The sequence below is a fragment of the Lissotriton vulgaris genome, chromosome 3_1 (assembly GCF_964263255.1).
Source record: "Lissotriton vulgaris chromosome 3_1, aLisVul1.2, whole genome shotgun sequence".
NCBI lineage: Eukaryota > Metazoa > Chordata > Amphibia > Caudata > Salamandridae > Lissotriton > Lissotriton vulgaris.
The window spans coordinates 1,799,075,022-1,799,091,200 of NC_141689.1; the positions used below are offsets into that span (position 1 = coordinate 1,799,075,022).

A 16,179-nucleotide genomic window follows, 5' to 3' on the forward strand; every position below is an offset into this window, starting at 1 on the left:
AACTCTTTCCTTTTTTTTTAGATTAGCTGTCAATAATAATATAAATACAATTGTTTCTATAAATTGTCCTCTTAGACCAGACATTTTTAATGATGAAGTAAAATGTGTTGAATATTGCCCCCTCTTTAATTTTGAAGACAAAGCAATAAGCAAATGTTAACTTCAGATTGCAAAAATGTAACTCTTTCTAGTAAGAAGGTGAAAGATGTTGCAACGAAAAGTAAGATTATGTAATTTATTGCCACACTATATATGACCCCAGAGTCTAGGCAGCAACTGCTGCTTCTGGAACACGGGCATACCAAACCCCCTAGGGCTCTTACTCTAACTTTCCATCTCCAACCTGGCCCAACAGTAGGGTTAACCAATAATATGATTACTGTCATAACCTGATTACTGTTTCCCATGTGAACATTGGTTTGTCAAAGATCCTGAGGGATGAACCATCTGTGAGCGATGCTAGACAATGGTGTCTAGAAATTGCAAAAGTAGAGAAATTGAGTGCCAGGATGAATGAACTGTAGGATAGGATAAAGAGACCAAAGGATTAAATGAACGATTTGGAGAAGGATAGCAAAGATGTCTGAACGACATTGAAAAAGGCCAAGTTGAAAACTAAAACACTCCTATTGGTCATACATATCTCACTCTGTAAAAAGGAGAGATTAAATAACATGATTCAACTCAAGAAAATCTGAGCTCTCAGGGCCTCATTCAAAATGCGTTCTTCTATGATAGGTGTAACGTCTTCTTTGAAATTCAGAAGTAACAGTAAATCAAGCGTAAGTCACACCTCTCAGCAATTAGTCTTCATTAGTTGGTCCCTCAGAATACCCAAAGGGTCAGAGGAGATATATTCCAACCATATTGTAAAGTTATACACTGAGAACGTGCAGAACTCTGCATGTTTAGTACTTAATTTAGGATTTAAATGTGGGGATTCACAGGGTGAGTTGCTTGAAAAAGGATAACATCTAGGAAAATGAAGGGGGAGGAATGACAAACTTTATGGAGGATCACAGTGAGTGACTTAGAAATACAAGAATACACACAAAAAAGGGTTCACAAAAGGTACAACTACATGTAGTGCTACAGCTCCTGCAGGCTCAAATCTACTCCAGGCAAGCCTTGAAGTAACTCACACAGCAAAAAATATAGGATCTGCAATAGAAATCAATCCAAGCAGGTAATAAAACAAACCACGCAAAGCAGAACAACTAAATAAATATAAATAAATAAGTGGTCACATATATTTCGGTCGTGAAAGCACGTCAAAGAAATGTGAAAATAATCTTAAATAAAAATGAAAAATATGTAATGGAATAGTCATATAACTGCAGACATGCATGCCCAATATACACCACATTGTTAAAGTGCAAAAACAATTAATTAAAAAATTAACCTCCTAGTGTCATGGAATGGTGGAATCTTATCCACGAAATACATACAATGGAGCTCTCAGTGTAGGGGTCCTAATGCATTGAAAGGGAGGGAAAAAATATGGGGAACGTTCATCTGATATACATGTAATTGCTTAGAGAGTCCTGCACATTGGCATCACTGTTATGATTTAGATATTGGTGAATATCTGTATTGTGACCCTCTGCTTGTATTTAATGGTTAATTTATGTCCAGATACTTATGAAATGATATATGTATAACAAGATGTGATTTTTCTTTGTTTTTTTTATTTTCTCTCTTTCTTGCAATAAATAAAAAATAAAAAATTTAAAATGAAATTAATGTTAAAAAGTAGTCATATCACTATAAACTGACAAATCACATTATAATAAAATAATCATAACAGATACACACACATAAAAAATTGCAGATATTTAAATTGTTAATGAAGTTAAAAAATACTCATTTCAACTCTAACACTATTATACACCTACTCAAAGACCCATCATAATATATTATATATCCTAAGCACACACAGCGACAAAACACAAATGTAGCTGTTGTCTGCCGTCCACAATGTCTCAAAGTACTAGGGGCCTCATTTATGAGAAATGACGCATCGCTGCGTGAAAGCAGCGATGCGTCATTTCTCAGTGCGCGCTCCTTGCGACATTCCTGATGCGTCATATTTAATGTATGACGCATCATGTCGCAAGGAGTTACAGATACGTCAGTATTTCTGACGTATCTGTAAGCGCAAAAGTGACGCATTGCTGGAGTGTGTCACAAAAGTGACACAACTCCAGCAATGCGTCCTTTCACATGGGGTAAGCCCCATGTGAAAGGGCCTGCTTCAGTTTTACGCCTGCTGTGAGGCAGGCGCAAGATTTTGACGCAACAGCGTCCTAAAAGTGACGCAGTGAAATCTCATAGATTTCACTGCGTCACTTCTACGACCCTTCCTTGCGTCAATACGCCCCCCTTGCATACATTATACCTGGTGCAGGTATGATGTGGCGCAGGGGTTTACAAAGTGACGCATCTACCTAGATGCGTCACTTTGGAAATATGGGGCAACAAGGCGCATTTTTTACGCCACTGGTGCGTCACAAAAAGTGACGCACCGGCGGCATAAAAATGACGCAAGGGCTCATAAATGAGGCCCAAGGAGTAGAGGGTGGAGCCCAGGATGTGGGCTATATGTATGTGCTCCCAGTAGGAATGTTTGTTGTTACTGTATTATTTTCCTCCGGTGATCACAGTTTCTCAGTTTTTTTCAATTAGGGGTTCTGCTTGGCTTATGTGGAAGTCTCCACTAACTTTATGTAGAACTAAACTTTGGCGGAGTTACATATAAAAAAAGCCAGTAACATTACTGGTTGTAACTTCACCATTACATTTAACGTTTTTCCTGTCCCCAACCCCTCATGTAGGTGGGTGAGCACCCATACTCCTATTGATTTTGACAACTAGTTTTCCCAGAGTTGCTGAATTGCTGTGACTCGGGGATCTACATCTAAGGATTGGCATAAATCCAGTGGAGGCTGGCATCTACTTAAGGGGGGGGGGGGTGATGGGCAAATGGGGTGTGCATGTGGGAGAAAATAAAATAAAAAACGAAATAAAAGAATAAAAGAAAAGAAAAACACTTCCTGGGTCCTGACGGACGACGGGCTCCTCACTCCGACATCTTCTTCAGGGACTGCAGTGCAACCCCAGCACACTCCCTCGACCAATCTTGGCCTGCTCACGTGCTGTTAACCAGCATGTGAACAGCACCCTGATTGGTTGGAGCGGCCTCTCTCAGCGCTCCTGAGGGCACTTGATTTCTGCACTTGGTGCCTTGAGACAGCTGGGTTGAGAGCTTTGAAGTGCGCACATCTGGCTGGCAGTCGTATGCTGGCCAGCCAAAAAGACATGCGCACTTTGACCAAATGCAAAGACAGCCCTCTGCCCACCACGCCTACTTGTTGTCAATGAGCAGGCACCGTGTAGTATCTTGGTTATAGTGCTTTTCATGTCATCCACTTCTCCACCAGTGGAACCTCTAGAGATGATGTAACATGAAATGTTGGTGTAGGAAACCCACAGTTGATGAAGGGCTGAGCACCTTGCTCCTGGTGGGGCTGTATTACTGATCTTGCAACTAACCTGAATAAATCCTCTTGTACCACATCTACCTGCGTGGACCTGATTTCTACACACCGCCCGTCCTGGCGCTCGGTTCAGGACGGGACGATGAAAAATAAAATGGTAATGATTTACCATTTTAGTTTTCATCTTTGGGGCTTTGGGGGGCACGTAAGTGGGTGACAGTCCTCCGCTACAATTTCTGCCCACAGACTTACCTTTGTTAATAGGCCCCAAGGGGCCCAAATTGCAAAACCATTTTTGGATTTATATGTACATTTGTGATCGAAAATACCTCCATTTATGTCTACAATGTTGGGAAGTGGTCTGGATTAACTTTCCGTGAAGGATTGTCAGAAGAACATATCACCTCCACGTTTGCTTACAGAAGAACTTTTTTCTTTAAATGTACTTTGTCATTGCGTTTTCCGTTAACCTTTTCTTTAACTTCTCCTGTGTATGCTTTCGCACTGGAAGAATAGGAGCCCATGGGAAAATGTTACCAGATATTCACAGTAGTGCACCTGGAAACCTACACTTGGGCAGCTTTCCAAGCAATATTTCTTTCATTCCAGTCTGGGTTTTTTTGCATGGCCTAGTACTGGGGCATGGGTACTAGGAATGTTTAAAAGCAAATAATCCAAAAATGCCTACTGCAGCCTTTATTTGAGAAACTTTGGGAACGGACCGAAACATGTCAGGCAATATGTAGAAGGCTTGCACTTTCTTTTTGCAGTTCATCGCCCTGTGCGCTTAGAGGTTGTGGGCTCCAATCTCATTTTTTAATTGCGGATTATTTTAGGGGATGTAATGAACAGGATGGATATACGTTCTATATAATGAAAGAAAACCCACATTCTTACTTTGTACCTAAACTGGATTTGCATAGTTGGTGCTCCTGGCATGTATAAAGAAGTTCCTGATGTGTACAGGGAATATATGGTGTTTACTATAGCTGCAGTCAACCCTTTTTGTTGGATTTATGTTACTGGAAATGTCAGTAAATTCTTAAAACTTGTAAATCTGCACCTCTGCGTAAAGGTACTTCTACAGGTGCATAGTTACTGCTTTTTCACGAATAGGGCCCAACGTGACGGACTGTCATTAAAGCTGAATGTCTGAATTTGCAATGATCATTTTGTTCTGCCCATTCCACGCAGTTATAGATAGATCTTTAGGGAACTCGGTGTGCAGCTCACAGCTTCCACGATTGATTTGTCATCCTTCATCTGTCTTCACTGTTTCATAATTATTGTTAGTTCCTGATCGACATGAGACTGCAGAATCATATTTCTCGCTCCATTTGTGACCTCTGTGGTGAAGGAAGCTTGTTCTGTCTTCATTGTTGTGAGCCCCCCCCCCCCCCCTTCCCCCCCGTTGCTTCTTCTGCTGCCTCTGTATCTGCAAGGTGCGTGGCAAGAGGTCAAGTTGAGAACTGGGACAAATCAAACCATGGGTACCTACCCAGGTGCGTACGGGAGATAGATATAGTAGTTATTTAATGTTAGAATGGAGATGCTTTGCTGAATCAACTTTGATATTTCCATTATTCTCAGTGTCTTCGCATCATGTGCCTTGACGATGCTGCGTAATGCGCATCCCCTTCCAAGCTCCCCCGACCTGAACATGATTGAATGATTTGCTTTGCTTCCCCTTTTCACGTCGGCTTGAGTGCAAGGTTGATGCTTTCCACTTTGTTTCATATCAGGGCACATGAGTTATTACCATTGAGAGCCTCTCCCTTTTGTATTGCAAGAGACTTTGGGGCATATTACCAACAACTAGTGATAATTATCGCTATGTTGGAGTAGCGGCGTTATTTTTATCGCCGAGCTGCGGCGATTTTTATCGCTTAGGAACATTACTATTATCAAGGTTTATCTCCTAAGCGATAAAAATTGGCCGCAATGCATGAATATCGCTGTAAAGTCCGCGATATTCATGCATTACCGACCAAATGCTCTTAGCCATGTTATCCACCTACCATTGGATAACATGTCTAAGAACTGCTCAGGGCAGGTGTTAGCTTTCGGAGATATTCGTGCTTAGCGCGAATATCTCCAAAAGTTGGTAATAGGAGATAGCGATGTTAGCGACTGTTTACAGTCGCTAACATCTTGGCACGCCCACTTTGCATGTCATTAGTGATAAATATCACTGACATGCACAGCGGGGCCCAAGATGGTCGCTATGTCCTACTAGCTATCGCTCACTGGTGTTAGCGACAGCTAGGTAATAGGGAGAAAATGTTATCTCCGCTTTCTTGGCTTTTAAAGCCAAAAAGCGGAGATAAACCCCCTTGATAATATGCCCCTTTGTTTATTACAAATTAATTCTGTCTCGTTTGTTTTTGCGGCCTGCGTTACTATGTTTGTAAACTCTACAAACACCTTCTACACGTTTCTCCATCCATATGCTTCCTGGTTCTCTGCTGAGCTTTGTGCCGGAATTAGTGCCCATGAAAAAGCGCTGATGTGTGAAATAGTTGTTGCTTTTGTGCAGTCCAGGGGGGGCCTAGGCATGTGGATACCTTTAGTGAAACAAATACATCTTCTCAAGTCTTTTTCTAAACATTGTTCTTGCAGGGACTATTATGTCGTGGAGGTCAGGCTTCCGGCGAAGACGTTTGAGTTGTTGCCAGAAGAGATTAAAGAAGGGAAGCTGCTGCGCGTGTGCCCGGTGCTCTTTAATATCGGAATCAATGAGCAGCAAACTCTTGCAGAAAGGTAGGACGGCCGCAGAAGATTAATGCGTCCAGGCGCCCTGCCTGGAATATCAATGTGCCCAATGCCCAATAGCACAGCAACCATAAACACGCACACACACACACACTCTCTCTCACTGGAGACAGCACTGCATCCGCTCCTGATGAACTTCTGATCGTTTTCCGATCCCAGAATCAATATCCTCCAATCGCATGACCTCAGAATAAAACAAGAAGGCAAACTGTAGCCAAGGTTAGGAATGTCAGTACTTGCATCATCAGCTCCGATTCTGAAATTCATATGACAGAGGGCATTATGTTGTGAGGCATTTTAAAGTACATGCTGCCAGTAGGGAGGGATTGTTCCAGTGCGGCTCCACAGCAGTCCAGGGCATTGCATCACATTAATGGCCTGCTGTGCATTTGCACCAAATACCACTGTCCAGTTCTGCACATCGTTAAAGAGCAGCGATCCCTCTTTTAGCTGCCATTTTGTAGGTGGTTGCCAGAGGGAAGCCTCAGGGCTTGTTGTAAATTTCTAAAGAGGTTTTTAGTTGTCCAGGAGTATACCCACCTCAGTGGCTACCACTAGGATTGACCTCATTGAGTGGGTACAAGCAGGGCCGGCGCTGGGCATGGGCAGTGTGGGCCGCCTCTGCCCAGGGCCCGCAGTCAGCCCTCTAACTTGGGGCCTCACACCAATGCGATACAGTCGGGCCATGGCATAAAAGGTGCCACCTTGCAAGCGCACCACCTTAGGGGGCCCCCTCCCCTGGTCTCACTACTACGCTGCAGCGAGGCGAACCCGGGGGTGGGGGGCAGTCCCAGTTGCAAGAAGGAACATACCGCAGTGTTGTCCTGCAATTCGGCCTCGTCCTCCCACCCACACAGAGGCACAGCGGGAGGACTGTTACCCGGCTGTTTAGCTCCCTGGCAGCACCTTAACCCTCTCTGGAGATAAGCAACCCTCACACCTTCAGACCTTTATGAGCTGTTAATAGGTGCTTATAGGTGGCTGAGGGAGGGGCCGCAGCTTCAGGAGCAGGGAGCATCTATTGATATGTAGATAGCCCTGAATGGGTCAAGTCTATGCAAGTTAGAGGGGCCTTGCACATACCCCTTCTGCCCAGGCCCCCAGAAATCATAGAACTGGCCCTGGGTACAAGGGTCCTCTAAAAAGAGCTGCCTGGAATGCATGAAATGTGTATCACTTGCAGGGCGCGTCCTATTCTCTGCGTCCCTTGGTGTGTGCAGGGACTTGGCACACTCCCTAGTGGGAACGTGCATTAGACTGTCGGAAATCGCCAGAGTTGTATGGGGCATGTATCCTGTCAATCAGGGAAAGGTCCACTGGAATGTGCAGGCCTTCTAAAGTGCCCTGCTGTTTGCCTCTATACATTTTGTATGATATCGTCCATGTCTCGTATAGTGTGATATTCCATTTGGTTAAGTATTACAGATGTTCACTTTCATTTGTAACTCGTTTGCTTAGTTTGAGTCACACATCACCTTGAAGTGAATCAGAATACCTTTAGAGTAGTGCCTCTGTTAACTCAATAGGCAATATTACCACGATATCTGTGGGTCACTGACACTAACTAATAGTTGTATGATGGTCTCCTTTCCTATAAAAAGTGGACCTGTTTGGTTTCTACCCAAAAAGGAGACTTGATATCAGATCACTTATTGCATGTTTCTGTGAGTTAGCATTTGCCACTGATATGACTACTCTCTCATGCTCATTCAAATGCTAACTAGTAATATAAAGCATAGGGAGAGTATGGCCAGAATGCTAATAATTATTAGATGAGCAGTAGCCTATGAATACCGTAGTGTTTGATTTACACACTAAATAAATGTGTAAGTCACTCTGCAATTGGCGGCGATACAATTGATGGGCGGCTATTTTAAGGTTTTAGTTTGTTTCTGGAAAATTCTATTCAGGTGTGAAAGTGTTTGAGGTTAATCAGGTAGTGTTATTTGAGGAACTGAATTTGATAATAGCATGTTATGTTTATTTTCATAGGGTACTGTCACACATGAGGGTCTCCTGGAGCTTAGCAAGTGTGAGGGGATGTGCTTGAAGAGCCAGGTCTTTAGCCTCTCGTGGAAAGCAGGAGTGATGAGGAGGTTCTGGTGGGGAGTGGGACGCTATTCCTTTCTTTAGGAGTGATGTAAAAGAAGCCTTTTATAGAAACATCAACTTGCATAAAAAGTAGAAAAAATCTTTGCATCAGGAGTGCATGTGGAATATTCTTGCTTCCTCTTTACTGAGACAAGAAGGAAATCATAACGACACTTTAAAAGACAGCTCTTGATTATGCTACTTATAGAGCGTGCTGAAGGACAACCGAGGAGCTAGTATTAACTGAGGTCAACTTATTTTACATCTTAAAAAATGGATCGTTTTTTGTCACATTTCATGATGCTGAAAGAACAAACAGTTGATACTGGCAGGAAGATTAGCACTGGCCTGGCCTTTCTTCACTCTGGCATATTTCCAGTAGACTGCAGGCTAGAGGCTGGTTTCTGAGCTGGTCCGTCTTCCATAGCCCAATCACGAAAGACCCAGTTGGCGATTCTAATCACTGCATCCTGCTGTGTGGGAGCGGTTCCATTTTTTTTTACCAGATCTCATTTGGGAGTTCAGTTAAGCCATTAGGAAGGTTAACACAAAAGAAAAGTTTAAGCACCTTCTGGAAGTCCAAATGAGAGGTAACTACTTTTAAGTTAACTAGTAGATTGCACCATAGCTTGGACCCAGCAACCTAAAAGGCCTACTACTGATCCATTCGCCTGATCTTGTAATTTGCACAAGAAGAAAATTGCCAGATCCAGGCACTGCATTTGCGCACAAGGAGACTCTGAAGAATAAAGTCCATAGAAAGCCTTAGGACCTCGCGGAGGCATTTAAGCTGCATCATCTGATTTATGGACCACTAATTACACTCTTTCTGCGCATTGAGACACAATCATTTTTTCTGCAGTGATAGACAAGGAAAGCAGACACATTTTGATCTTGCATTAATTTAGACTCTGTATGATCCTAGAAACCTGTATACACACCATTGAAATAATCAATTCTGGAAAGCATTATTGCTGGCATGACCATATGATACTGTTCAGAAGGAAGACATTGTACCACGCATATCAAGTGAGGTAAAGCTTAAAAACTAGGACTACAAACGGTTGATCATGTGTGGACTGATAAGGATAGTCCTGATCAATAACGAAGCCCAGTATTTTGACATCGATGAGAGATTGAAGAGACCCACGCATTGAAATCGAACAGAGAAAATTATTCCAGCAGTCCCTGTCTTTTCACAAAATGAGGGTTTACAATTTGCTGTCATTTGCCTTAAGGAAGGTGTGGTGCAGTAGTTGCTGTATGTCATCAAGACGGTTCTGAAGGTTAGGCAGGCATCCACTGAAACTGAGTATGTTGCTAAACAATAATTGCCTATTTGTCTGCATAGGGTAGGGATTTTACAACCAAATTATCTAATAATGTTAGAGACAGGATAAATCTATTCTTTGAATAGTTTGGTGGAATGAGACAATGCTCCTGGCAATCACATGAGAGCAGACCAATCTTGCGAATGGAGATGAGCCAGTTTGACATAGTTTGAACCCTCAAACATTGAGGTAAAGCAGGTAAGGGCTATAACTTAATCCATAACTCGTTCAAACAGTCTTCCTATACTTCAAAATCCACCATATCACATACAGCATACTGGTCCAAGAAGCTTAGTCATGCCCCATCATCATCATCAAGATTAGCTCTCAGTTCCTACATGGCAAGAATTAGAGCTGATTCTCTGCCTCTTCTTGGACAGAAACCTAGCTGTCAAGTATCAACACCATTGCTCTCTTCCAAAACATAAGGTAGCTGTTGTGCAACATGGTCGTATCCAATGATTTGGCTAAAGCTGGAAGAAAGGTAATGAGTTTCTGATTTGCCTTCTATTTAGAATCTAAAGTATCCTTCTTTAAGAGAGGTGAAGCAACACCCACCTTTTAACAATCTAGGACCACTATTGTGCCTAAGACTTTGTTCATGATCCCAAGTATTCCATGAATAATACACAGGTCTTTGGGAGAGCCATGTTTAATACTCAGAAGGATAACGTTTACCTCCTAGCTGGATGCCTCAATACAATTAGACCAGTTATAGCTGCAATGCAGTAACAATTGCAGTAGGTTTTCTTAACGAAGCTGATGTATATATAACTACCTGCAAGATTTATCAAGTAAAACAAACACATATGTACATGACTTGCCAATGAATTGTTCCGATGAAGAAGCCAGTCTAAGGTGAAACTGGAGGCAGTTCGAAATTCATAGTACTTTTGCAGAAATATCCTGTTTTGTTTGCATTCTTTGTTCACCTTTGATTTCTAGTCTAGCCAAGGAGATGTTTCTTCCGTTGTGGGTGCCACCAGAAACTGAGTTTAGAAGCAAAGTAGTCAGGTCTAATAGAAAGGTTATTCACAAATCTAACTTTGAAGTGGATTCTCACTGGCTGAAGGAGCTAAGGCATTTCTTTCAAGGTAGGTGGGATGTGCTCAAACTTTGTTTTTGATTGGTCTAGCTGCTGCATGACTCACATCTTTGATTGGTGTCAATCAGAACTCTGGGATATTATGGACTGCTGCATTGCATCTGTCGGATACGAAGAGGTCCTGGACAGTGAAGTAAAAGTCGTACAAGGGCTTTATGGCCTGGATTTGCACAGTGATGTAAGCTGCTATCATAATATTTGTGCTTTTTATTGATATGGTCCTTGTAAAACATAGAGCAGTCAATATGTAAGCTTGGGCTCTTAGTAGAGAATGACAGATGCAGGAGAAGCCATCTGTATACTCATAGTTAAGACGCTACTTGATGATGGGCTTGTGAGTTACGTCATTATTTAGGGCAACCTTAGTCTTTATTATGCTGGATTTCATATATTCTTTTGAAACTAGGTTTGAATAATTCTCAGACAGAATCTGAGTTTAAGAAGCCCATTAATCAATTGCATTTTAAGGTACAGGTTGGTGTCACCAGTATATGGGTGGATAGCACTATCTTGTTGTCTGATTCGTTTTCCAGTTTCTCGGTGTAGAGAGTAAGCACCATGGAATTAGACATTGATCCCAGTGGAACCTCACAGGAGAAACCCATTGGGGGAATCTCGAGCATTTCTTCTGTATAGATTGTTGTATGATAGAGACATACATAGTCTAGGCAGCCGTTGAAAGACTTTGCCAGTGGTGCACATGCATGACCTAGTGGACGATGCATCAATGGCTGTTGCAAGTCAAAAGGCATTAAGAGCCAAGATTGACCTTTATCATTGACAGACAGAATAGCATCTGCTGCATATATGGTGGCAGTCTGTGGATTATTGCAGGGGTGCAACCCAGATACAACTTGTGAGGTCAGTGAGTACTTGACTAGATTCTTTGAACAATCCCATGTATGAGAAGAATATTTTATGTGCTCCTATTTTTTATGTATTCTCCCTATCTACATTTCCCATAGCAATATCAAGCTATATCCAGCTCGTTTAACAAGACTGCCTACATAAAAGGTTGTCGCAAAACTAGAAGAAATTACAAACATTGAAACCGGTCTTATTAGTCACAAACCTTGATGTGTGTACCTGTTCTTCTGCCATTTTAGGTTTGGTGATATCTCTTTGCAAGAAAATATCAACCAGGAGAATTTAGAACGACTTAAAGAGTACTACTTGCTGTTTGCTGAAAAAATGTCACCAGATTGTAAGTATTTGTTTGCTGTAGTAAAGCATTTAGAAAAAAATCAAAGATTGTTTCAAAGTAACAATTTCGAAAACATGACATGCCAATATATTCAGTGTCTGCTTTTGAACAGTGTTTGGTTCCACAATTTAGCAAGCTTGAACATGTTTCTGGAAAGCTCATTCCTAACCTAAAAAAGTTTAGGATATGAAACAGTTAATCAAATAACTATTTTAACGTTATAGCTTGCTAAATTGCATACATTGTATTGCATAACACTCCTACTGCCTCTACTACATCGACGTACCCACTTCATTTAATGGTCAATAGTATAGGTGGATACAATTGTTAATAGGGTTAGTATAGCAATGTAAATGTATAGTAATACTACACTTACCAATGTGATTTAGTGAAAGTTGATGTACTGGATACAATACAACTGTGCATCAATATTGTTGAGCTCATGTAGAGTTTAGAAACTGTGTTTCAGCTCTCTATGCATTTTGATTACATGATACCAAATTTCTACCAACCACCAAAAGTGCAAAGCTTTTAGTGGCAACAAATATATCTAGCTGGTGAATCAATTTCCATCTTTGGACAACGTCAAACTGGGAAGGCAACCATTCTCAAATGCAGAGCTGCAGGGATGGAACTCGCTCGCATTGGAGATTCGCACATGCCTGGCACTCGACTGTTGCAAGACCTACATCTTGTTTTTGATATGGCCTTTCCCTCTTTAATATATATATATATATATATTAATAAAACCTCAGAAATTCACCTCAAAAGACAAAAGGTTACAGGGTTATAGTTAGGCTCAGATTTCACTTGTTCAAAACCATAAACACTCAGCAGCTATAGTTACCTGAGCTAACTATAACTTAACCAAGTGCCTGTACGCCTCATCAAGGCAAAATCAAATTAATTTGGACATGCACAAATTGTTTTGTGAATTTTCTCAGGCACAGAAAATTTTCTTTTTTTCTAATGTGCTTTAGCACAGACCGGCAGTACAGCAGTGTGAATTGAGTCCTTCCTCAATACTTCAAATATTTCTACAAAATAAAGCCACACTTCTGTTCATGGAAATGATTCAGGATTTAAGGACCGATAATAGAAAAGTACCGTTGTAATATCCTCCAGTCTAGCCAGCACTAAATACAACTCTCAAATAAATAAATAATCTTCTCTCAGTGCACACCGTGGAATTAAGTTTGCAATTGGCAAAAATAATGACTTGTCCACAGCTATTCACAGATGTTCTGTAGTGCCAGCTAAAGAAACACATACGTACCTATTGGTGTGTTTTTTCTGTAAAATAATCACTCTACATCTACAAAACATTGCTCAGTCACAAGATAGCACTTCTCAACTGTTTGAAACAACCTGTGGCCCTGACGTGACATTTCTGGTTGCAGATTTCAGTAGATAAAAGCATTTGTCATTGTTTCAGTACTCATTCAACAGTTAAGAGCATAGGGCCATATTTATGAAAAGTACCATTTGCGATTCTCAAATAGCGATTTTTTGTGAATCGCTACTTGAGAATCGCCAAACCCTATGGATGTAGGATTTGCAAATAATTTTGCGAATCCTACATATTCCTTAATTGCGAATCACAAATTGTTTATCGCAATTAAGGAATACCTCCCCATTCCTTCCTATGGGCCTAGAGGCCCATAGGAATGAATGGAAACACAATCTCAATTTGCGATTCCTAATTAGAGCATCACAAATTGCGAATGCAATTTCAAGGGTGCCAGGGTGTCAAAAAGCCACCCTGTTACACCCCTGAAATGAGCATGGGTTCAGATGTGGCGCACATAAATGCGTCACATGGCACTTTGAAAAATGCATAAAAGTGCATTTTTCAAGGAAATCGCAAATTACCACTAACTTAAAGTTGGTGGTAATTTGCGATTCCTTAAGTCCAAATTGCACTTTTTCTGTGCTTCTTACATTGCTTTTAAGGAAACGCAATTTGCGATTCCTTAAATGCATTCGCAAAATAGGGAATTGCAAAATTTGTGATTCCTTATTTTGGGAGGGGTACTTTTGTGTCATACATATGATACTGCTGTTTTGCGATCGCAAACGCTGAAATTCTGCGAATTTCGGGGTTTGAGATCGCAAAATTGAATTCATATATATGGCCCTGAGACATTTACAAGGTAATTTATTTTTTTTTATTGAGAAAAAAAATTGCTAATGAGAGGACTTCTCCCCAGCCCTTTTTTCACCTACTAGTGCCTACAAGTAAATCAACCGATTTAAATTGATTCAGTACATTGCCCCCCAATCCAGCAGACGAGCAGTAGTTAGATGATAATTTGTCAGTTTCCTTCAGCGGAATTGAGAAAATCTCCTCGAACCTGAGGAGAAAATTGACTGAATGTAATCTTGAAGACTAATAAAGAACTGATGATCGGCTTCACTTTCGGGAACGTTGTGCCTCTGCGACCACAGGGGCAGCTCTAGGCTCATGGCAGCCCTGGGCAGGGAGCGTAGGCAGGGGGCCCCGGAAGAGGGGGTCCGGGCGGTGCAGAGCCCCCCTTGGAGCTCAGGAAGGTGTTTTAAAAAAACTTCCAGAAAAGGAGTTAGATGACCAGCTAATCAGGAACCAGGAGGAACGCAGGCACGGAGGCCAGTGAAGAGGGGGGGTCACGGTGTTTGGAAGTGGTGCAGAGCCGGAGGCCGCCAAATCCCTGCCAGGGGCCGACACGCAAATATGTATCCATCCTCAGAGGATTATTATATTAAGGATTTATATTGGAGTGGCGGCCCCTGGGATTTGGCGGCCCTGTGCAGGTGCACAGCTTGCAGATGCCTAAGGCTGCCCCTGCTGACCATGCAAAGAACCGCTCATCTTCCAACTAGCCCTCGTGCAAAGGCAGAAGCATTGATGCACGGATGCTGCTGTAGCGCCTGGTCCCTCACACCCCTCTTCAACTAGTTTCATCCCAGTAATTGAGGCGGAATCTCCCACTTTACCTACTGAAGGTGAGCCAGTGTTCGTGTTGGTGCGCTGTACTACCACATACTCTCAAGAACAAACTCCATACCAACAACTGCCTAAGGCACAAGCCGCACAGCCTCACCCAATCTGTCCTCATCTGTATGCTCTCAGTGATGGGGGTCATTATAATCTGAATTTCCTAGTGGGACCAGCTGAACTCCTTGTGAAGCGGTTGCTCCTGCTCACCTCCCGACCTACAAGCGCCACTGTGGTATTGTAGCGCTGACTATTCATTCACTGGCAGTATCTTTTAATTGGCATTTCACTCACTCATGATTAAGCGCCCAGGCCCCAGCGTAGCGCTCCGCATTTGCGTAGTTAATAGCAGTTTATTGCAGATATTGTCTTACGCGTATTGTGCTGTTACTGCAGTTGTCCATCTCAGGCTTTTTAATATTATTTGCTACCTGTGTGCATAGCGCCGCTGTTTTGAGTGATCGCATTTGCTGTTGTGCATTTACTTTGCCCTCGCATAGCGTCGTGTTGTTTTTTGGGAGCCCTCCATTTTGTTGTGCCTGCAGCCCGTCCCTCCCCCTTCGCTAACGCCTCCCAGCTCACCCTCCCACGCTCCGCCCCCTCCACCATCCATTTATGGCCAATGCCCCCACGCGCAGCGTCCACGCGCTACGGCCGCGCCGAAGGTGTGCCAAAGGTAAGCCCGTCTACGCCCGTCCGCGCCTGGACCGCGCCCAGCGCCAGACCCCCTGGTCCCCGTAATGCCCACCCCTCCCGCATTACTTACGATGCCACCACCCTCCTAGCCCTTAACCCCGGCCGTTCCCCCAACTGCGTCCAAGCCGCTCCTGGACACACCCATGGACCCTTCTCCTGCAACTCCTGCAAGTTCCGCGGCACCAAGAACAACTCATCATCTACGAACACACAACAGATATCCGACCCCAACCACCTACAATGCATCCTGCTCAACACCCGCTCAGTCCACAGGCACGCCATCGACCTCTGGAATCTACTAGACACCATCTCTCCGGACGTCGCCTTCCTAACAGAAACATGGATAAACGCCACATCAGCCCCAGACATCACCATTGCCATCCCGGAAGGCTATAAGATCATTCCCAAGGACCGTACCGGCCACACACGAGGAGGCATCGCTATCGTCCATAAGAAATCCCTCCGCATCTCAACCAGCTCAGACGTCAATCTCGCCAACACTGAACACC

At 42.8% G+C, this 16,179-nt stretch overlaps 1 protein-coding gene across 3 annotated transcripts in view; it reads left to right on the top strand.

The window, feature by feature from the left end:
- The window catches only part of INPP4B (inositol polyphosphate-4-phosphatase type II B), a 2,612,828-nt gene that overhangs the window by 2,360,575 nt on the left and 236,074 nt on the right, over window positions 1-16,179 (top strand). For all 3 annotated transcript variants that reach the window (XM_086962227.1, XM_086962225.1, XM_086962226.1), the window contains 2 exons: window positions 6,117-6,257; window positions 11,903-12,000. In XM_086962227.1, coding sequence (XP_086818353.1) covers window positions 6,117-6,257; window positions 11,903-12,000 — 239 coding nt within the window. The remainder of the gene's footprint in view (window positions 1-6,116; window positions 6,258-11,902; window positions 12,001-16,179) is intronic.